The sequence below is a fragment of the Schistocerca americana genome, chromosome 2 (assembly GCF_021461395.2).
Source record: "Schistocerca americana isolate TAMUIC-IGC-003095 chromosome 2, iqSchAmer2.1, whole genome shotgun sequence".
NCBI lineage: Eukaryota > Metazoa > Arthropoda > Insecta > Orthoptera > Acrididae > Schistocerca > Schistocerca americana.
In genome coordinates this window covers 260,162,523-260,187,150 of record NC_060120.1, presented here as the reverse complement: position 1 = coordinate 260,187,150, position 24,628 = coordinate 260,162,523, and the positions used below count along the sequence as shown (strand labels likewise).

At 38.3% G+C, this 24,628-nt stretch overlaps 1 protein-coding gene across 3 annotated transcripts in view; it reads left to right on the top strand.

Annotated features, from left to right (window-relative positions):
• Window positions 1-6,087: 6,087 nt before the first annotated feature.
• Window positions 6,088-24,628, top strand: part of LOC124595649 (actin-related protein 2-B) — a 66,444-nt gene continuing 47,903 nt past the window's right edge. The window contains exons 1-5 of one of the 3 annotated variants that reach the window (XM_047134488.1): window positions 6,088-6,220; window positions 6,862-6,972; window positions 11,062-11,079; window positions 14,966-15,045; window positions 23,709-23,844. In XM_047134488.1, coding sequence (XP_046990444.1) covers window positions 6,173-6,220; window positions 6,862-6,972; window positions 11,062-11,079; window positions 14,966-15,045; window positions 23,709-23,844 — 393 coding nt within the window. In that variant the 5' untranslated portion in view covers window positions 6,088-6,172. Of the gene's footprint in view, window positions 6,221-6,861; window positions 6,973-8,345; window positions 8,364-11,061; window positions 11,080-14,965; window positions 15,046-23,708; window positions 23,845-24,628 lie in introns of all 3 variants that reach the window. The other 2 variants (XM_047134487.1, XM_047134489.1) reach the window with 2 other exon arrangements.

Sequence of the window (24,628 nt, the reverse complement as noted above, 5' to 3'; positions counted from 1 at the left end):
GCTGTAGTGTGGGTCAAGGTTATTTAAAAGGGAGGTTGGCCCCGAAGCTAAATCGCCTGTGATTGGCTGCCGCAGTGACGTCACTGTAGGAGCAAAGAGAGGCAGCGGCTAGCGCAGCAAGCGACTCTTACTAAGAACAAGCAATTACTTATAACAGCGATAAGTTCTCAGGAAATTATTTAAAACAGTTGATTTACCTGTTTAGATGTTTGCAGTGGAAGAAGAGTGCCACTGTCTTGATTTCTGCTTCTGTGCTGCTGCTGCTTTCTGCATTTTATGCTTCGTATTGAGGAACCGCATACGAATGAAAAGTCGTGTTCTGACATACAGTTTTATAACTTGTGAAGAAAATTCCGGATATTTAGTTTGGACAGCAGTGCATATTGTTTTCACTATATTTTTTTCCTTGGAAATAGTATCCAATCCATTAAATTCACTAAAAATTAGTTCAAACTGAGACACCTTATGTAGCCACTCATCTGTTGGAACTGTAAGCCCAACGCGAGATAGAAATTCAATCCAACCATAATTTTCATTTATTGGAGGACTTAAAATATCAGCAGGCGGCGTTCCCAGTGTCTTGTCACAGTTCTTTGCACGATATGCAATGTAGCCAGCCAGGTAACGGAATCCTTCTGCAGAGCAGTCACATCCCTCTTTGACAGCAGATTCTTCTGGTGCAGGTTGAAGAGGAAAGTTAATATCTCGTAGCTCTTTTTCACCATCTATCATTTGCAGTGCTTCGCTCATGTGAGGTAAAATTCCTGTGAACAGATGTGACATCAAAAATCCGTCACACTCATCTGCCTCTACTGATGTGTCACTGGACAGAGGAATGTCATGACCATTGTGTCCCATCAGTAATAGCCGTAATCGATATTTTACTTCTGTTGGAGAAGGGTTCAAATGAAAATGACCAATTCCTCTGATCTGTGAGAAAAAATTTTCCAGTGCATCCTGGTTCAATCTTGCAGTTAAAATATATGTCATTTGTAGTGGCTGAAGGTCTGAAAACAGTGCAAATAATGACCAACAGTTGTCATAATGCCTTTCTGGAATGGGAGTAAGTGATTTGCATTGCCTACGCGCATTTTTTCGGCACACGTATACAGTTCTCTCAATATTCTTTCTTGAACATCCTCATGTATCCCATAACCACATGATAACGCATTCTTATTGTACCTCCGAGCATTCAGAATGTCAAATGCGTCGTTCGCTAACTGAAAAAAAATTGCTGCTTCCTATTCTTCAGGCATCATGTACTTTATGGCTTTAGCTGTGGTACTCGAGAAAAGTTGCATTGCCAAATAAACCCTTTGACGCTCTCTCCCCTTGACACTCAGATGAAGCTGTGACAGTTTAGGACACAATTTCATTTCACTCCTATCTAATGCGAGCAGTCTTTCTACAATGGATTTATTAACAACTTTCCCACATGGAAGCTTTAGTCCGTCATCCTGAAAGTGGTTCCTCATTAATTTAAACAAATGCGGAACATCTGAAAACACCCAGATTCGTTTCTTTCATACTGCGGATTGGAAAAGCAGGAATTTGTTTCTGTCACATTAAAATCTTTCCACACACATCGATTTTTTGTTCCAAGGTCGCACACTACCGCAACAACATCGTAACCAACATCTTGTACAGAGCAGATAATACTGTTTAACCGATCACATGTTATCTGCGTGTCAAAAGCATAGTAAATGGGTTGCTTCCATCTAGGAAACAAACCACGTACGATAACAAATAGCACGTTACTGTGTGGCCCTACAACACCATCTTCAACAGTATCGTAAGTAATATTGCTATCTACATTCATTTCGTCGAATGATAGCACACACACACGTTCAGTTTTTGTCAATACATATGAGTGGGCTTTCATTAGTTGCAAAACATCTGTCAGCACATCAGGAAAGCATCTGAAAGAGCGTGACGTCCATCTCTTAAGTGTTGATAGTCCTGGAAGTGGGAAACCGACCTGATTTCTTCAAAACAAATAACACTTCCTAGACAAGGTGCGAAGTGTAACCGCTTTACAAACATCTTCCCTTTGCCATTTTGCTCGTTTCTTTCCACTCAACAAGCAGTTTATCTGTGTTTTTGAAACAATTTGCCTAATATTTGAGTCACTTTCGCCTGCACTTGCTTCTTTTTACACTTTTGTTGATATTTTATTTTATCACCACAAGCTTTCACTTTGAGTTTCAAACACTTCTCACTACACCTGAGGTTTGCACACATAGCTGTCAGTCTGTGGTTCCTGTATTCCAATTCTTCTATACGTTTACAGAGTTCGCTGATCTGTTTACTATCAGTGTCACAGTCATCTGTCGCTGTTGACTGGTATATTTTTCTTTTTTTCGGAGACACAGTAGCCAGGTGCTCAATTGCATTTTTCATTGTCTTTCTTGCCTGCAACCTGTCTGCCCTATTCGGAGAAACTGTGTCATCAGGGCCTGAATTTCCACTAACACTGGGAACACTTTCTGGTATATTTACACTCTGCACTGCGTCTGGTTTAAGTGTTTTCTTCCGCGGTAGATTGAGAAGTTCTGCTCGCAAGTCACGTAGATAATCATCGGATGTGAAATGCAACAAACGAACAGTTGACGTCGCAACAATGAAGCGAGCTTTTCGGTGGCACTTCATTATCCAGGCCTTCTGCACTTTAGCGTCTTTTGGGAACGAATGATAAATTATATCCGTGCCTTTTGCCTTTCGGCTGTACGACAGACACCCTGTTACAGAACACCCGGGCATTTTAACGCAAAACTTTTACAAAGCACCGCAAGAACACCAGAAACTAAAGCAAAACAACAACACCGATAAAATAGCTCTTTTGGCGCCTCGACACAACGTGCTCCTATGCTGACGTCATGCGCAGAACGACGAAATATTCGCCGATCTGCGCAAGCCATTGGCCCCCCCCCCCCCTCCGAGTGTGGGTAGCCGCGAGTTAAGTCATGGGTGAGGGAGTGTTGACACACCACGGAATCGGAGCTGCCAACCTAGAAGCTAGGAAGTGCGTCTATACCATGTAACTGCAATGGTATAATGGATTCATGAATGCGCATTATACAGATTGTCATTTTCAAATGCGATAGTTTTACACTAATGTCGATATTATTTTAATTGTTAATGTCGCAAAACACAGCACAACAGTCCCGCGGCTCGCAAATGTAGTCATACAACTAAGATCGGTCACACTGGCGGCAATGAGAAACAGGCGACAGTCGTCACGAAATATTCCGATTGTTTCTGAAATTCCATGAGCCAATTTCGGGCCAAGCCTTCAAGATAGAATGCAGGAGCAGTACTTGGCGTTCTTATTCGTTTCCTGACTCTTGTGTCAATCAGGACGATTGTTTAACCGTTCTGTATTGTTCTTTTCAGTGCAATTTACAATGGACAAGAAAAGAAGCAAACTGTGGAACTTTTTCACCGAAGGTACCGAAGATAAGGCAAAATGTGATCTTTGCCATACCTTATATTGCGTGAAAGGAGCCCTACATAAAAAACCCTTATAAAAAACATCGATCATCATACGAGACAATAATTATAATTTAACCAAATGAACTAGAGCTCACCAGATCCCATGAAGGTCGAGAATTTTCTTCTGAAATGCAAGTACCGTCTACATCAGCATCTGAAGTCGCTTCATTAAAACCTCGACCTCGACAGCAACAAACAACTATTGCCACCTTTATCAAAAACCTCTTAAGTGTTGCAAGAGAAAAAAAATTACTGAGTTAGTTTTCAATATGCTACTCAAAGATTTGCAAACTTTTTCTGTGACTGAAAATGCTGGTTTCAAAGCTTTAACTGAGTACTTGGAGCCCGGCTATAAATTACCATCAAGGTACATACTAAGCACAACATTACTGGATGCTCAATATGTAAGAGTGAAAAATAAACTAAAAGACGAACTGGGAAATGCGTCTCACATTTCCATCACGACCGATGGTTGGACTTCTCGGGCAACGACGTCCTATCTAGCAGTTACAGTACACTACATCGTAAACTGGGAACTGAAGTCTGCATTATTAGGATGTTTTGAATGACCTGAGCAACATACAGCTGACTATATTAAAATGAAATTATGTTATTTATTATGTAAGTGGGAAGTACAAGGCAAAATATATGTGTGTGTTACAGATAATGCCGCTAACATGAAATCAGCAATTTGGTTGGCGGGCTATGAACATCTGCCTTGTGTCGCACATACACTTAATTTAATAGTGCGTTCTGGACTTAAGAGCATTGAAACCATTATACAAAAGTCTTTAAAACTGAAAATGGACGTTGCAACTAGGTGGAACAGCACACTGGTTATGCTGGAAAGGATTTCTATTCTACAAGAACTCCTTGAAGAGGTGCTTGGACTTCTTCACAATCCTGTTGAAAGTCTCCTTGAAACTGAATGGTTAGCTCTACTAGAAGTTATCAAAATTTTAAAGCCTTTTAAACAGTTTACAGAAGAAATGACCTCGCAAACGCAAGCGTCTATTTCAAAGGTGCTAACAGCCACCGATCCAATATTTAAGAGGCTTGCTTTTAAAGACGAATCTGCTTACGAGTTCGCCAAAAACTTATTAGAAACTGAATTGGAAACAAATATTCATTCAAGAACACCACTTAAAGCAGAGTTGCCCGAGTCTGTATCGGTCATTCCTTTTGGCAAAGAGGATTCAATGTGGAAAGAATTTGATGCTAACGCAACATCAAGTTCTACGACATCAGGTGTTACCAGTATAATTTCAATGAGGCAATATTTGGAAGAAAAGTTATTAAGTAGGCATGAGTGTCCTTTAAAATGGTGGCAGGCGCGAACACTTCTCTGTCCTGAGCTGTCATGCTTAGCACAAAAATATTTATCTGTCATGGCTACTTCAGTACCGTCAGAAAGAGCATTCTCGAAGTCAGGCCAAATATTGTCTGATAGGCGGAGTTCCCTGAAGCCGAAACCCATGGAAAAAAAATTATTTTTAAATTTGAACCAAAGGTTTCTGTAAGACATTTCTCTGTACATTTTCTGTCTGTTGTATAGGCTACATATTATGTTGATTATTCCACCGTTATTTTTTTGCTAGTGCATTTGCAACAAATTGTCTTTAGCTGTCACATTAAATAATTCTAGATTTAGTGGTTTTTGTTTTTATTCAGTTGTTAAACCCGCCTCCAAGTGATTCAAGTACAAAAAGATACACCAAAGTACCAAAATGCAATCGTATGAATGCGACTGGATTCCATACGAGTTATACGGTACCGTCGGTAACGAAAGTAACGAGTAACGATACGTTTGTAACGAGTATTGTTGTCTGTAGTAACAAATACATAAGGATACACATTTTCTCGTTACTTTCACAGCTCTCCAGGCGCCGTGGCTGATGTGAGCGACCTTAAATGCATTTCTCATTTACAGTCGTTCCGGCAGCCACCGCGCCAAGTGTCAACTTTGATTACCGCCATTGACCACGGTAAATGATTACCGCTGTGGGCAGCTACAATTGGTTTCAATATCGGTGAGACACTTCTCGAATGTAGTGGTTTACCGATTCCAGCTGTGACTCACTGATATTATACACATAGAATACCATGTTTCTTCATTTTGTGCAGCGCACACTTATATATTTCTGACCATTTCAAGCAAATCGCCAATATTTGTACCACTTCGAAATCCTATCAAGGTCTGAATATTTGTGCTCCTTCGTTCAGACTTCACTTCCTTGTAGATAACTGTATCATTTGTGAGAAACTCAAGAACAAAGTTACAGTATACCGAATATGTTTAGAAACATTGTTTTGTAAGTGACACTTCTCATTAAAGGATGCCGTGATACACGTCATATCTGGGTCATCTTCTCTTCCGTTTCCACACTGCGGTACAACGCTACGTGTACATCAATAACGATATAACCACAACTGTCACCTGCAATTATTACTTTATGTTTACCCATTATCATAATTAAAGATTTTTATAATAACGGTTATTGTCTCATTGACGTTTTCCTCCTGTCCTAAAAAAACAGAGGGCTGAAGAAAACTCCTAAAAAAAGAATCGCTGCAGTAAGTGGAATATCTCTGACGGGAAACGTTAATGTTTGGTTATCAGTATCTTAGGGAGGTGCCGGGGAGGTGTGGTGTAGGATTAGGAAGTTGTTAAATATTTTAAATGGATAGTCAGGGCAGAAAAGTTATTGTTTGCGATAATGGAACAGGGGTACGTATGTATGCTATTTTGTTGGGCATCGTTTTTATCGTAATATGCTTCTTCGTAAGTGACAACTGTCATCTCATGAGTTTACAAAAGTTGTACTACATCAGTAAACATTTGTTATGCGGTGGGATCCCTTATGTTTGTTTTATTTGTGTTGGAATATGTATTGTTTATGTGGCAAAATAATTGTATCAGACTTACAAGTAGTTTCTCAGTCTACATCCTCGTTTATATTTTCAGAAGCCTTTATTCCTTGTTCGTATGTAAGAACTTCAGAGGAAAACATAAAACTAGTTCTTTGTTACGAAAGTTTTATTGTATTTTGTGGGACATAACCACACCTTTTAAACAGTGGTTGGATCAGTCTTGTTGTCAAATGTATTATCAGGCTGTTACACTTCGCCTGATTTTTGCCTACTTTCTGGACATACAAGCTCTGTCTCCGCCAGTTTACAAATTTTGAAATTTTGTTGTGTTTCATTTGTAGACCTACTGTTTTGATTTCACTGTTTTCCTTTCACTGATTTCTAACTAATGGGTATGTGGAGTATGTTGTGGCTACTCTTTTGCATGTGTAGAAGAAGGGGAAGTAATGGATGCGACTCAGTTTGACCTGATTAATACCTTGCTTCTTTTCTTTGCAGTTCGTTAAATGCGGGTACGCAGGCTCGAATTTTCCTGCTCATATATTCCCATCAATGGTTGGAAGGCCAATTATCAGAGCTGTAAATAAGATTGGTGACATAGAAGTGAAGGTGAGTAAGAATTTTTGACAATATGTGATACTGACATTGTGGTGTGTAGTTAATACTACAACAATGTTTTCCCAATGACGATCAGTTATATTGAATACAACCGTGATTTCATAAACCCGGCGATACCTTAACATATGACACAGATAATTCATGTAAAACATGGACTAATCAACTTGATATTTACATTTCACTTGCAGTCATTTGTTTCTGTTAAGCACTGTCATTTTTTATAGGTCCCTCGTTATTGTTGAGAGCACTGAAACAATTTGCAATAGACATATCAACAAAAACTTGTTTGATATTGGAACATACATTCGTACATACGCATCTCGATATATTGTAAATACTACTGTAGGGTTTAGATAGTTGTGTCATTGTGAGTCACCTGCATTGTGAAAATGGTTCTTCAGATATTAATCAAAGAAAGTATTCTATTTTCTATATTTGTTTATGCAACGTTAAGGGATGCACCTTAGATATTAGCATTGATACCACACTTATGTATTAACCTATACTGTATTAGAAACCACTCTTTAATATTTATGGCAGACAAATTTTTTATGAGTAAAAGTAACTTCAACATGTGCCATACAAAGCGGAGCTAATCATCTGATGATTACAGAGGGTCAGAATCAAACTGCCTGACGTTTTATGTTTGTGGTAATAATGCAGCCTTATTTGTTCTTTAACACTGTAGGAAAAGGTAGATTTCTACTTACTGTAAAGAAGACCCAGACAGGCATGATTAAAAGACACACAGAGCTGTTGGCCGTAGCCTGTTGGCCATTCCTACATTGATGATATTCCTATGTGGATTTCCATAATTTGTTCTTTTTAACCTAAGATAACAGCATATATCAAATGATAATGTGTAGGCTAAAATCGTTTCATTGAGTAGTAGTAAGCTATTCCAAAGTTTGCATCTCAATTAGTTGTTCACGTAATGTGATGGTTTGTTTATGGACACAGATTTGTGTGGTTTGATAAACAAGTGCAAAATTTAATGAAAGAGAACAGAATCAAGCAAGTTCTGTGAAAATCATAAGAAGATGGCTATGATACCCGTAAGACACTTCAATGAATTGGCTCCAGTATGTTAAAACCATATGTAGACCTTGAGTATAAAAGTGATATTTTCTGAAGTTGGTTAGTAAATTTTGACACTAGTCTGTGGCTGCAATTGTTCACCGGCATTTGTTAATCACTGCTGATGATTTATGTAATTTTAAAAGGATTTGTTAATCAAGACTGCTTGTTTTACTTGTTGCTATAACTCTTTTAGTGCCACTTTTACAGACGGATGATAAAATGAGAAAATCTTGTGTCACATATCAAATTGTAAGCCTCCTTAGCTGTTTTTTTCTCTATTACAGGAAGATGTTTATGTCAAAGTAAGGCGCTCATCATTGCTGTAAGCTCACAAAAGCATATTGCATAAATTTGTGGGTTAATTCCTAGTAACTCATTAATTCTGTCATGCATGGGCATCTTAATACAGTTTGTGGGTTTGATTTATAGTAGTGGCGTTGATTTAACACACACATGTTGTATTGTAAACTTTGAATGTAGCATATTAATCAGAAGGAAAGTACAGGGCTCTTAACATTTGTTGCAGTATCTTGCCCTGTATTTATTATTGGTTTGCTGGAATTGGGTTATTAGTTATGTTGTTGATACATATTAACATCATAATACATTTTAAAGATGTAAATGTGTGTAAGTGATATGACCATATTGTTCAAATGTACAAAAACAAAACAAAAAAACTGTACTATAAAAGGAAATCCATGACGGGTTTGCCCCAACAAGCACAATGAAGGCCACAATCAACTCCTATTATGGAATTCTAGATTTTAAGGCATCCTCGGAATTGTGCCTTTTTGTGAAATACTAGCAGTGGGACAGAGTATGTGCCCATTCATTCATTCACATTGTGACACAGAGCCTTCAGGTACGTGAAACGTAAAGTTAGAAGAGAGAGGCATAGCAAATCCTTTGCAACACACAGATGGGAATTGGGATAAGGGAAATGCTTGTAACTATTGTTGGCTTTGACCAGTGACATAGGAAATGTGCAACAAACGTCTTAAACGTGGTAACTGGAACGTGATACCAGTAGCGATTTTGTCAAACGTGCTAAACTTAAATCAGTCTGTCACTGCAGTCTGGTGTTTTGCATTCACATTGATTGGTTTTGCCACCTAACACTTAAAATATGAAAACACGCTCCAAAAGGTGATGTCACAACAGTCATTAATGCAATATTATTTGTCAAAGCTGACGAACAATATTGAATTTCCCTCCTGACCTTGAAATTGGATACATAAGCACCTGGAATGACTAATATTGCTAAACCAAATGGCATCTGTACTTAATGATTGATTCAGTTTGAAAAAAAAAAGATAAAAAGCATTATCTGATGACTTTACTTATAGAGTTATGTAGTTTCCCCAAATAACTTAGTGTGGACACTGAAGTGGTTGTTCCAACAATGCTGCTGGCGATATCTTTGATGTTGTTTATAAAGCAAAGAACAGTTTGGAGGCAGACAACCAAATATTGAGACATGAAAATCCGTTTTAACACTAAAAGTAACAACTACACTTTGCTTATGCTGATAAATTTGCACTCATAACAGTGATACATTAGGTGCATTAAAAAAAATTGTTTTTTTGTGAATTTTATTTATATCAAAACACACTGTGCAACACAGTTAAATGGTCGCTTCCTCGAAACCCCCGTAATTGTCTCCTGTTGCAACATAGAAAAAGTTTGACATCTGTTTCAAAGATGGCTACAACCTTTTGCGGTAGTAATGCAAAAGCATGGTGCCGTGGAGCTTCACCCTGAGTCTCGGTGACACTCTACACAGCAAAGTGTCAACACATGCAGAAAAAAGGTCAGAGCTCGGAAGTTCATGTGATGTGTAAGATAGTATAATTTCACCGCCATTCTGCCACACTAAGGGAAAGCCATCATACTCTCTTGTCCACATTTCACCCCTTCTTGTGATGCTTCTGCGATGGAGGTCAGACTTGTGATGCCCAGCATTGAAAACACAGTTTTCTTATGTGTGGTGAAGGAAAACGTTTCCAGTGCACTGCCACTCAGAATTGACATGCAGAGGCCTCAGGAGGGTGTTATAAAGGACATCAGTGAAATCACCCTTTTCTGTGGGACATTGATTACTACACATGTCATGGTCGAAAATGACAGTTTGCAGTGCAGTGAGCCACAGGGTGACATTCTTGGCAACTTTTGACACTGCTTTTCTTCGTCTCTTAGCGGAGGATGCTTTCAGACTCATGATGTCTTTCAATTGTTTTAGTGTTATTAACCACAGATATAAATATTTACCGTAAGTATCCTTACTCATTGTAAACTTTAATTTCCTAATTGTAAGTTTTAACATCATCAATATTGATTGTAGTTGTCATTGACAGTTGTTGTTCATATTTGCCACCAGTTTGAAGTGCTATGTCTCTGTACATCTTTATTATGCATTTTTGATGTAGGGCTATACACATTTTTAAAAAATAATCGTTTGTCACATTGTAAGTCGTGCTGCTTTTCTTGATTAGCTATCAAATTTTCTTGTCAGTTGTCTGAAGATGTATGTTTGCAGCTCAGCATTGCTTTGCAGTAATGTGAATTATTAAAATGAGGTTGTCCACTTTCACAAATAAGATTTGGTCATTTGGATGTCACTTAGGTATGCTATCATAGAAACTGTGAAATTTGTACTTACCATTACTGCACAGCCCCATGTTGTAATTCTTTCTCAGTGATAGTAATCTGTGAATGACTCTTTGATTGAAAATCAGCCAAACCGAGAAACATTTCGTAAGTGATTGTTGAGAAATAATTTTTTTGCGGTTTATTTTGAGTTTTGTGTAATCTATATCTTGTCTAATCTTACATGCTATGATCTGTTCCTGACAGATTTTCTGAAAACAGATATTGCTTTATTTCTAATATTGTGGTCACAATATCAGCAATTTGTCTTTTGTACTGCACACACGAAATCATTCATTTACACCCATTTAATTCTTATGACAGTTTGTAATCTTTTTATTTACTGCTGCATAGGAGTTTGCTCATGTACCCGTAAGTATGTAATACTGTCATCATACCCTTGGAATGTAGATGTGTGCTTTGTTGTGCAAAATTACTTATAGGTGAATATCAAGTTAATTAATTTAACTATAACTTATAATACCACATTTGCCTTTGTAAGAGTCATTTACTGTTTCTGGCTGCCTCTTTTTTTTTTCCTCTGCTTTCCTTTTCTGATGTAGCGGGTGATCAAAAAGTCAGTATAAATTTGAAAACTTAATAAACCACGGAATAATGTAGATAGAGAGATGAAAATTGACACACATGCTTGGAATGACATGGGGTTTTATTAGAACCAAAAAAAAAAAAAAAAAGTTCGCGGCATGTTGACGTTACCTGAAGAGGCAGCTTTTAGTGAAGCTGTATTATCAGATTGGGGAATGTGCTAGTGCAGCGTTATGATCCTATCACCATAGGAAGGGGATTCAAACGGGTAAAGGTCCATTACAATTGCAGCTGCGGCGAGAATGATTTCGAAGTTCGAAGCCACGGGTTGTTTAGATGATAGACCCTGTAGTGGCCAACCGAGCACAAGACGTAATGCTGCTGAGACAGTTCAGGAAGAAATGGAGACTGTAGCGGGTTCGTCTATGCACGGGGAAGTCAGCGCTCATGCAGTTGCACGTCGCACCGGCATTCCATACACTACTGTTTTTTTGGTTTGCACTTAGGTGTACCCTCCAATGCTATCTGTACAAAATCCATCGGCATCATGAACTGTTACCTGGCGATTTAGTGAAGCAGAGGGCATTTGCGGTGTGGGCGTTTCAAAAGATGGCGGAAGATGACGATTGGTTGAGTGACTTGTTGTGGACCGACGAAGCTCATTTCATGCTCCGAGGGTCTGTCAGCGCCCACAACTGCAGAATTTGGGCTACCGAAAATCCTAGAACTGTCGTGGAAACTCCATTGCACGACGAGAAAGTCACGGTATGGGTTGGATTTACCACATCTACCGTTATCGGGCCTTTTTTCTTCGAGGAAATGTGTGGTTCTGGTTTTGTAACTGCTACCGTGACGGGTGATAGGTACGCTGGTATGTTACAGAATCGCATCATCCCCAGCCTGGCTGATAAACACCTGCTGGAACGTACGATGCTTATGCAGGATGGCACTCCACCCCATAATGCTATACGCGTGAAGGATGTCTTGCGCACGTTGTTTGGTGATGATTGTGTGCTCAGCCACCACTTTTGTCATGCTTGGCCTCCCAGGTCCTCAGACCTCAGTCCGTGCGATTATTGGCTTTGGGGTTACCTGAAGTTGCAAGTGTATCGTGATCGACCGACATCTCTAGGGATGCTGAAAGACAACATCCGACGCCAGTGCCTCACCATAACTCGGGACATGCTTTACAGTGCTGTCCACAACATTAGTCCTAGACTACAGCTATTGTTGAGGAATGATGGTGGACATATTGAGCATTTCCAGTAAAGAACATCATCTTTCCTTTGTCTTACTTTGTTAAGCTAGTTATTGCTTTCTGATCAGATGAAGTGCCATGTCGGACATTTTTTGAACTTTTGTATTTTTTTGGTTCTAATAAAACACCATGTCATTCTAAGCATGTGTGTCAATTTGTACCTCTCTATCTACATTATTCCATGATTTATTCAGTTTTCAAATTTATAGTGACTTTTTGATCACCTGGTATAATGATGTCAGATTTTAGATGTTATCTTACATTACTTTTAGTTGCCATACTTACATTTCTGGTTCCATTGGAGTAGCCTGATACAAAACAAAGGTGAACATGTACAAAACCACTGTTCGTGTGAAGAAGTTGGAATCTACCTGACTGCAGCTCCTACTCCTTGTGACATCTATTGTATTTGCCTGAAAATATATGATTGGAAGTTAACTTTGTCATCCATTTACAGCACCAGATTTGTAAATATAAACACAAAGCTTTGTCTAGGTTTCTACTTGAATTGGGGTGCTTGTTTCCAAGCACAGACATTGTTTGAAATACTGAAATATTTCATGCCCTTTTCTCAGTTTTTACTGAATTACTTCCTATTTCCTGAACCATTAGCAGAATGCAAATTTTCTGGTAATTGTAGCCACAAATGACAGCAAAGTAACTAGAGCTAGGCTCCTTGTCAGTATTTACTTCCTTGGAGCTATCTTCAGCAAAAAGAGACATGACACTGTATTTTTGCGAAAACAGGCAGTCACAATGAAAGAGCACATTCCAAGTATTCTGAAGAAGATGGTGCAGAAAGTGGAGACTACGTCCCACCTACCTCCCTACCTCGCCTGCCCATCCCCCACGCCCCCCCCCCCCCCCCCCTCCCCTGCAAACCATAAATCTCAAATTTGTTAGATATTCTGAAACACTTAAGCTGTTTCAAGCAATACTAGCATAAGAACAATGCAAACAGCTTTTGTCAAAGATTATATTAACATAACGATGCAGATGTGACACTCTTAGATTTGTACCTATAATGAACAGATGGTGTCAAAATTACAGTGAAGCGGCTGTTCCATGTGCTATCAAGACAAATGTGGAGAGTATTGGCTTGAAGCAATTACAGGGTACATGCAAGTATTTCATGCTGTGGTGTGAATTAATTTTTAGAACTCATTCTGGTTTCAATGCGCGAAATAACTGTACAGTGATCCAGAGTTGATACATCTGCTTTCCTCATAATTTTTACTGTCATGTCAATAAAATTTACTGAAATGGTGTTCATTCTGTTACTACGTATTTCCACTCCTTTCGTCACCAACAGTTGTGTGCGCTTGGTGCCTAAAGTGTTCATAGACTAATTGTCCATATGCTCATTTCCGTTCAGAGAGACATTAAAGTACTAAGTTACAAAGTGTTTTTCAGATTTTGTTACATTTATTGCTCACTAAATTGACGTTCTGTGTCCTCCCTTCCTTTTCCCATCTCAATCATTTAAGTTATTACACTCTGTGCCCTTACATTCCACCTTTCCTTTTCTCAGACCTGATTTCTCATCACTCCTATACTGTAACTTACTTTACTCCGCTTATTCCATTGGTGATATCTCATCACCCCGGTGTATCTGAGATTCGAAAGATTCTGATATATTTTTGTGCGATATGGAGAAGGTCAAGTGTGAAATGGAATACACGGCAGTAAATTTTTCTCATGCAAATGTAAACTGTTATATTAGTTTAATGACATTGTAAAACAAAAGTATGTTGACTCTGTTATATCGTGGAGTAATTGGGAAAGAGGGTTCTTATGTTTGACAGACATGAGATGCTGTTGCTTCTTAGAAGGTAGGCTTTTGCCTACTTTTATGTCTTTGCAGATGAAAACCAGTATACCATATACATAATGCAGATCATTTTAGCAAAAAAAAAAAAAAAAAAATGTAATATTTGAACAGGCTTGCAAGGTATGAGACACATCCAAGCAATTCTGAAAATAATGGGTTGGGGGTGGGTGCTTATGAAATGTGTAGATGCTATATTTCCTACTTTATCAGACAGAAATATGAAGAAATTTTATTATTCATTAGTAATAAATGCCTTATTTTGATTTTTGTTGCTTTTTGCCATATTTGATTTTTCATCTGCATGTGTCAGTAACTGTACTATTGTCACATATGTAAAAACTACATCACATCTATATTGTAGAAAGTAAGATGAAGTATGCTATTATACACACTCTGCATGGGCATTCCAGTTTTTGTAGTACAGTATTACTGAATAGCTCTGGAGATGGGGTTGTATACTGCATATCAATTTAGAAAACTGTGCTGTGCATGTAGTTTGAACATATATTTTCTGACTAAAGTCTTAATTTTTCATCTTAGTAATCACTGAGAGCATGTATTCTCTCTCCTGTATTGTACATTTGCTTCATTTTGCCTAATAATTGATGTTATTTAATGAACAGGACTTAATGGTCGGAGATGAAGCAAGCAAACTCCGATCCATGCTGGAAGTAAATTATCCAATGGAAAATGGAATTGTAAGGTATGTTTTTAAACTGTATGACTTGTTCAACTTTGGGATTTTTGTTGTACAAGAACATCAAGAATAAAGGACATATAATTCCGCTGGAACCTGGAGCATTCTGTGAGTGGTTGTTACGCTAACATAGCATTTGAAAAACAGGGTTTGTCAGCTTTTGTCCTTTGTATTGTTGCACTCCTTTGTGACCAAACAAAAGGAAGGTTTTTCCTCAATTGTCATTCAAAAATGGTTTACAGAATAATATATATAACTTGAATGTATAAATGTGGTAGTCTAAGCCACATTTCCAGTGTGTTTGCAAAGGAAACTTTACGGTCAGTATGTATCACCAGTTTTCAGTTATAATTAAGCTGCATAAGTTTCTAAAATCATTCAAAAAGTAATGGTACCGTAACAAACGGTGGTAAGATAGGTGCTAGGAATTGGTTGGAGAGGCAGGACAGCAGATAGTCCGGGGAACAAATTGGGTTGAAGATGTAATTATGACTTTAATGAAAAGAAAATGGGAATGGATAAAACACATATGCAAATAATTTGATGGTTAATGAGCCAAGGAATTTTTTTCTGTGGATACCAAGAACTAAGAAGAGGTACAAAAGAAAACCACATGGAAGATGCGTATAGTTGAAGACCATAAGGCGTGAAATTTGTAGAGGGCATCTTTATCCAGCAGTGGATGTCAAATACTTGAGTGTTAATGGAAGTGTCTAAAGAAAACATAGTAAGATCATGATGATCCCACCTGGTCATCTACATGTATACTTCACCGATCACTGTACTGTATGTGGCAGAGGAAACATCACAGATTGAGAAAGGAAAAAATGGTAGCCTATATGGTTCTGTATGTGCCCTAATCTCTCTCATCTTATCCTCGTGATCCATATGCTAGAACGTGACAGTTGCAGAAGAATGGTCGCAAAGGCTTTAGAGAGAGGTTCTCTAAATTTACCCACCAATTCACGGAAGTCATCACCATTTTTCAAAGGATTCATATTTTAGTTCCCTAACCATTTCTCTTACACTTTATTAGGAGCTAAAGCAACCAATGTATGTAAACACCTCTTAGAGGAGTCAGACATTTTAACTACATTTTGACAGTACATATATTCCAATGAAATTGGTTGCCAATAAACTATTCAGATTCTAATAACAATGCCCATAATGCATGACAAATACACTGAGGTGGCAAAAGTCAGGGGATATCTCCTAATATTGTATCGGACATCCTTTTGCCCGATGTAGTGCAGCAACTCAATGTGGTGTGGACCGAACAAGTTGTTGAAAGTCCCCTGCACTATAGTGGCCCATAATTGCGTAAGTGTTGCCCGTCCATGATTTTGTGCATGAATTGATCTCTCACTTATGTCCCGTAAATATTTGATGGAACTCGTGTTGGGAAATCTGGGTGGCCAAATCATTCACTCGAATAGTCCAGCATTTTCTTAAAATCAGTTACGAACAATTGTGGTCCAGTACAAGGCACATTGTCTTCCATAAAAATTCCATCATTGAATGGCTGCAAATGGTGTCCAAGGAGCTGAACATAACAATTTCCAGTCAATGATGGTTCAGTTGGACCAGAGGACGCAGTCCATTCTGTGTAAACGCAGCTCACACCATTATGGAGCCACCACCAGCTTGCACATTGTGCTGTTAACAAACTGTTCCCCGTCATTGTGGTTCTCATTTGACGGTGGTCCACATTTTGCTGGACTGTCCCAAAATAGCCACCCTGTGCCGGACTTCTAATCTCCCTCGTGTTACGAGCTGATGCCTCACCAGCTGACTTAGTTTTATATGTTTTATTCGTGAAGGGGGCTTTTACCACTCCCTTTAAGGGATGGCCACTTAACCTTATCGGCGCATTGAGGAGTTGACAGAACACTCTGTTGCCTCCTCTGCCCAGACTGGACTGTGGCTGTCTGGGTTTGGTGTTCCAGCCTGGTGGTCACCCTACCTATTCTTTTGCTCTTCTTCCCCCCCCTTGTGTGGTTTGTTAAACTCGTTCATCTTTCGTCTCTCTGTACTTATCTTGCCTTGTTCCTGATGCTAGTTTTTCCTAGGCAATTTCTGAGTGGGGTAACTCTGGCAAGTGGTGGGGGCTGGGATTGTATATCCCCTCATTGCACACTGCTATCAGGGGCTTCTGGCTGCACTCTACATGGGGCTCCTTGCCTGCCTTTGTTCTTCTGTCCCCCTTTCTTTGTTTTGTCCCTTATCTCACGTTCTTTGACCTTTCATAAATGTGGGGGTTCTTCCCCTGGGTTTTACGCAGTAGGCTGTGTCTTAAACATTAGGCTGTGACTTATCTACAGTCATGTAGACCTGTCTGTTAGAGGAAAAAGAACTGATGGCCTTGTAGTTTGGTCATATTAATGATCCAACCAACGACGGGTCCCTGGCATTATGGGGTCTGCACCACTTTTGAACCCTACCACCTGCTCTTACCAACTGAAATTGGGACTCACCTGACCAGGCCATGGTTTTCCAGTCATCTAAGGTCCAACCAATATGGTCGCGACCCCAGAGTACAGGCAATGAAGTGCTGTTAGCAAAGGCACTTGCTTTGGTAGTCTGGTGCCATAGCCCATTAATGCCAAATTTTGCCGCATTGTCCTAACAAATACATTTGTCGTATGGCCAACATTGATTTCTGTGATTATTTCATGCAGTGTTGCTTGAGTGTTAGCATTTAACAAGCTAATAATATTAAGTTGTATCTTCCTCTATGAATAGATGATGAATGCAGTTAGCCGCTAACTTTGTGTAATGTCTTGTCTGTATAGACGTGTATCTGTTGTCTTTAAGACCCTTTCACCTTCACACATAAATCTATACAGTAATGTAAGGGCCTCCCGCGTCTTGGCTGATCCGTGATACGACAGGCGAAAAGTTATACTAATGGAGGATTATTAATATTATCTCTATTTTCATTCGCTCTCTCTCTTTCTCTCCTTTATCTATCTACAGTTTTTATTGTAATATTTTATTACGTGAAATCAGCCAAATAGGATCTTTGGTGGAGTCCTTCGTCTTGGTAATCAGCGGCTGGCTTGCTGTAAAAGATCTTTACATTTATTATTACTGTTAAACACTGTATTCAGTCGGGAGAATCAATCGTGTGGACAATTTGTTCCTTTTACAAAAGATTGCGAATTCCAGATGTGTACGAAGCCTTTTTGGACGATTTAACACAGACTCAGTGATTGCAGGCTCTCTTTGACACAGCTGCAACTTCCCCACTAATTACAGGGCCAACGTGATCATCAAATGGTTCAGAAAAAAACTCATTTGTTCATTCACTCCGGAACAAAAAGTCACAAACCTTATTTATGAAGGAAACTGTGTATTAAATCCATCTCCATTACATGTCCAGATCTCCAGTGATTCCACGTCTTAATTATTTTCCGTTTACACTCTCTTTCTACTCAAACAAACCGCTAGTGGCACACAAGTTAATTCGCTCGATTTAGCGAGAAGAAAATCAGAATATGTATCTCTCAGAAATACGTCAATCCCTCAATCCCCCACTCCAGAAGCTGTCCTAGTTACCACTCTAACAACCATGGAGAATGCATATATGCATTCTGTTATTTCAAAGAATAAACGCGCTAGAAGATATTTTGGCGTCGTCTAGCTGTCGCCGCATATGTTACGAGAAAATCAGATCAGATACTTTTCCAAAGTGAATGAATGTGGATGGTTTGATTGACAATGATTAATTGGTGCGTGGTAGAGGGTATTTTCTGTGGGGACGTTACAATGCCCCTCGCAGCGAGCGAAGTTTGTGAGCCTAATTTTGATTTAACGAACACACTTCGCGAGCTATCTATTAGTGTGGGTAACCCGGAAGTGATGAGTGTCAGTCCTCCGACTGAAAAAGATTAATTATGTTTAAGACAGACGAAGAAAATAAACATTGGAAACAGAAGAAATGAAGAGACAGGTACCGCAGCTGTATTGCTTTTACGTGCATCAAGGTGTTATGTTTGCTGTGCACAACCAAGGAAGATGATCTTTCATGAGACTGTTATCAGGGTCATACCTGTAGGAGGATATAAGGAAGGATTAGGATGGTATCTTTCTAGAGCTGTGCTGACTATAGTTGGATATGAATAGGTATGAAAGAGTAAGAGTGTGTCCAGAGATAATCATTGCACCCCACAGCCTTGCTACTTCATCCTGGGGGACCACTTTCATGTATGTTTAGTGGATGACATTAGGTTCCAGCTTGAACAAATCAAAATAAATCCACTATGACTCTGCTCTTGTTGTGCTAGCATTGTCCATCAGGAAAACAGTCCTTTATTTAACATTAACCTAATTATTGATAGTAAAGTAAGGTTCTGACCAGCAGTTGAGTTCCTGTAAGGGTGCTGACTGTGGTACTTTCTCACTGTGAAAACTTTCTAGTGTCAGGCCTGGTGGTCTCGCAGGCTAGAAGTACGGAAAACATTTGCTTGCGGCTTGAAGAAGATAAATAGAAAAAAGTTTCCTAGCAGGGCACCTTTTAAGAGACTAAAAAGAAGTTACTTTGGATTTAGGATGCCATCTTCTGCGGTTGTGGTGTTTCTGTGGAAAGACAACAGAATTGTGTGCTAGATTTCCAGTTACCATAACAGAGGTAGTATTTATGACCAGAAAACAGAATTGTGGCACTAACATCAACATTCACTGCACTTCTCTAATAAAAGACTGCAGTTGTAATGTGAGAGGTATGAATCATGCTGACAGACTTTGATCTGCGTATGGGCTGGGAAGAAGATCCAGAAAGTTTTCGTAAGTGTTTATGAAATGAAATGTGTGGTGAGCTATATGGAAGATTCCACTTCTGGAGTTTAGAAGTAACATTACTTAGGGATTGATGAATCGCACGAATACAAAGCTTGTTAGTCCCAGAGCTACAAGGCAAGTTCTGTCAGAAAGCAATAAAAGGAATAAATGAGTCCCAAAAGATGTACAACTAGGAAAGAAAGGTGTACATTTTCTCACTTTTGCAGCAAATGGGGGAAGATGTGAAGTACGTAATGCAATAAAGCTACAGTCTAGACCAAATTCAAAATGTTTACTTTGTAGTGTGTCCCTCTGCTACCATAAAAATAAAGATGTTTTTGCTAAATTCCATTTACCAGCTATGCAATTACCTTCCTAATGTTCAATTCTAACACATTTTGATTTATTACTTTTAAAAAGTGATCTAATGGGAACTGTTGGTCAGTAAACCACTGGAGGTCCAGACAGTACTCAAAAGTCTCATTTTTGTAAAATGGTGACAAAAATAAAATTAGAATCTGAAAAAGTTCACTGTTGTTTTGTTACTATTTACTGATGTGATCAATAAAAAACTGGAAAATTTAGGTATTTTTGATAATTCAGAGAACAAAAATTTAAATGTCTTCTCTACATTTAATCTTATGTCACACAGTTTAAAGTACAGTATTTTACCATCAATCAAAAATACTTTCTCACCATATTGAGACACAAACTGTCATAATTTTACTTTGATACTCTGCTTCACTTTACACATTTTTTTCTTAACTTTACCCCACGAACTTCAGACTTTGACAAGACTGAATAACACAATGAGACATTTGTCTGAAGTCCAGGGCCCAGAATTGCTTTAAAAAAACTAACTACTCAAAGATTAACAATAGGCTACACAAACTCTCTGTTATTTTAGGGTAAGTCCATATTGTGAATCGAAACAAAATAGGGGAAGAAAGTAGAAATTTGCTGTTTTCCATAAAACAAAGTGAGATGCATAATTTTGAGTAATGTAATGTGGAAGAAAGAAATTGCATGAGAAATGTTCTTTATTTTTGAAAGATTGAAAAAACAATGAAAATACTAATCAAAGTATGCTATATCTAAGAGAAGTGACTATATATGCATAAATATGATTCAACAAATTACAGTAGTTCATTTAGTTTTCTCATAACAAGTGTTTATATTTATTTAGCGAACATGTCAGTCTTACTGAAAATTATGTACCCTATAATAAAAATGCTTGATATTAATGTGTACAACAGCTGCTTAGCAGACACACAAAAACCCGTGCAGCAGTTCCAGGGGATGGCATTTGATAAAACTTTGCAGGTGGTCATGCATGCATGACTGTATGACTAAACCAGCGATGGGGTTAAAATTGTACATGTAGAGAGATGCTACATGTCTCATTGAACACAAGAACAGTTACACAAAGAACAAGTCTAATATATGGAACAAACCCCGCGTGTAATCAATGGTGAACAGCAAGCAGAAATCAATCAATATAGCAAATTGTAACAAGCCCATAGCCCATGGGCACAGTAGTAGTCCTTGGAAAGTGGCCAGATTGTAGCAAATAAATACTTAGCACATATACACATGAATTCACTGGAGCTTGCTGCACTTGCCTTCTATAGCTGCATCCACACCGGCTGCACCACGCTTAGGTGTACCGCTCAAAATGGAGGATAGAGGTACGGCACAGTCGGGCACATCTGGTATGTACACAAACCGTGCCGCGCTACACAACAGGGAAGAAGTTCCACACAGTGGCATTATATCCAAGGAAATGGTTCACTTGTGTGCGGCTATGTTTGGTCAGCATTAGTCATTTTCCATTTTTATGACACGGGCACACTGCAACATTGCTGTGCACCTAGGAGCACTCTATTCAATTCTGCGTGATTCTGCCCTGGTGTGCACTGTTCTGTGTTGTTCTGCACCATGCATTTGTGTGCAGCATGAAGCTGTGCAGCGTGTCATGGCTATATGCAGTCCTGGAGACTGCAGTTTTACACCATCTTGACTCGACTCTGTTTGGTGGTAGGGGATGTCCGTTGCATAGAAAAACGCCCTTAGTGCAAGCACACAAGAATGAGTGCCACCGATGGTTTGATCTGGCAAACCTTGTCATTTTAATCAAATGGAGTCATTGACTGATACCACAGGATGTACCATATTTTATGGATGCGTGGAGTGAGCTTTGCACACAGATCACCCTCACATGTGACCATATGGCAAATGGCAAGTGATGGGTTGGTAGTAGGAATGACGCAAGTGACATATTGTCCAGGTTGAGAGGTCAGTAGTTTTGAGTTAAGGGATGGAGTTGTGGTTGTGGAAATAGTATTACTCAGTTTGGGCCAGACTGGAAGGCATAAATGTATAAATTTCTCTTTTTTTTTGCTGCAGCACACATAACAAGGATTCTTTTTCATATATTTATTCTCACTGGTGGACACAGCAGCATTTCCACTTATTCATAGAAGATCAAATACACCTTAATTGTTTTCATCATTTTAAATCATTTGTTAATAGAAATGTCTCCTAGGCTATATATATTACTGAGAGGTACCAGGATAGAGCGTATAAAGTCTGTATGTACTACATTGTTGTTGTCGTCGTCATCTTTCAAAGACTACATTTTTACCAACTGAGAGTTTCAGACATTATTTAAGATTCCCCATAACAGCTACAATCCAAACAGCATCCTTCCCGTTTTTATCAAGTCTTAAGAGTTATTTACTTACTTACCTTGCTTGACTAGTAATCTGTGTAGAAAAGAAAATTTTCATATTGTTTTTATTTATTTTAATTACTTTAATTATAATTGGTCTTTTCTCATTTTCTATCTGTCTTTCAAAATTGTTGTTGAATTTCCTGTAGTAAGTACCATACTTTATCGTAACTTAAGACAAAAGTTTTCATTGGTAATGTAAAATCAGTGAAATATTTTAAGTGAATCCCAAGAAATTGAAAACATAAAATTTGCAAAAGTAATAAATAAAGCAAGCTCTTCAATTTCTTGTATTATTTCTAATATCACTATTTTTATTCAACAGAGAATATGATCTTGTGCTGATTCATGGGGGTTTCTTCCTATAAGTTTCAAATTTTCCTTTCCAGCAACCATGTTTGTGTTGCTATGCATCAATATATTTACACTCCTTGCAGTTGTGTAGCAGTTCAACTCTGTTTTTAGCAGCATATGGTTGTGGATTAATGCATAACTCAGTAAAATTAAAGATGATAAAATAACAGCAGTGTAGAAGTCTTGAGGCTGAAAACTTAGCACAGTGAACAAAAAATGGCACTTGTTAATAGTTTGTCTCATGTTCATTTGCACTATAAACCAAAATGGTGTGGAATGAGTCATAAATTGACTCATAAATATGTCTACATGCTGATTTCTTTTTAATGCAGACATGAGTTAGTAATTCCTGCCCACCATCGGTTACACATTACAATAATAGAAATTCTTCTACAGAAAAAACAAGTTGTCTAAGAGAAACCTCTTCACTTTGAACATCTTTGATTAAGGACAGCAAGTGAGACTTGCAGAGCTGACAATATATTCTTTGATTGGCCTGTAGTGCCCAAATGATTTCAAGCAGTTACGTCTACTGCTGCTGGCGTAAAAACAAAGAAACATAACAAAATTTTAAAAAAGTTATTGGCGATATTTTGAAATCCAAATTATAGCTGTCAGTATTTTGTATTAGAATTGTAATACTCAGAGTATTTTATATGAGAAAATATTGCTTTCTACAGCTAAGAAATATGTTGTTTTACTTGGTCAATACTGAGGCTTCCAATAACTAGTTACGTAAGAAGAGCTGCAAGGCTGCAAAGTTTGTGGTTTCATAGCATCATGAAAATATTTTTCTTGTTTACAGGAACTGGGAAGATATGTGCCATGTATGGGATTATACATTTGGCGAAGAGAAAATGAACATAAACCCAAAAGAATGCAAGATTCTTCTGACTGAACCTCCAATGAACCCAACCAAGAACAGAGAAAAAATGATAGAGGTATTGCTTTGAATGATTATTTGTCCTTAAATAATAATGGTCTATTTACTTTTTAGTATGTATTTAGCTTTCATGTTTGATGTATCATGATGACTTTTTCATAAACTTCCTTACCCTTTCACCTGGTGACTTAACACCATTCTTCCTTGACATATGACGTGGGGCAGTGTTAAGATATTGGACTTGTATTCTTAAGGACAACAAACAGTTCAGATAGTATCAAATTTTAGGCTTCCAGTCATTTCCCTAAGTCACAAGTTCTCTCTCCCATGTTCCCCCAACCTAAGCTTTTGTTCTTTTGTGAACTTAGATAAAATACAATACAGTATATGCAATTCTGTAGTGCAGAAGAGCTGACCACACCATTAGCAATATGCACGAGGGCAACTAATAAATGGAGCTGGATATTATAAATAGATGTTCATATTGATAAAAACGTGTACTCGGAGCCATATGTTGTGTATAAGTTTGTACTTTTTCCTATGTTGGTATTTCGGTTGTTGGGGGTTTATGTGTTGTCATTTTTTATTTGAGTTAACATATTGTCATTTAGAGATAGTCTGGGGAACTGTATAGGCTAGAAAATAGTGCCAAGTGGAGAAAGCAGAACATTTCTGACATATTGTTCTGTTTGAGTTCAGTAAAGAGATTATAGCAGCAGAGGTAGCCGGAAACATTTTTGCCTGTATTGGGATAATACCATCGGACAGAGCATGGCAAGAAAATTGTTTACTGATTTTAAGGAGGATTGTTTTGACATTAGTGACTCTCCACATTCAGGAAG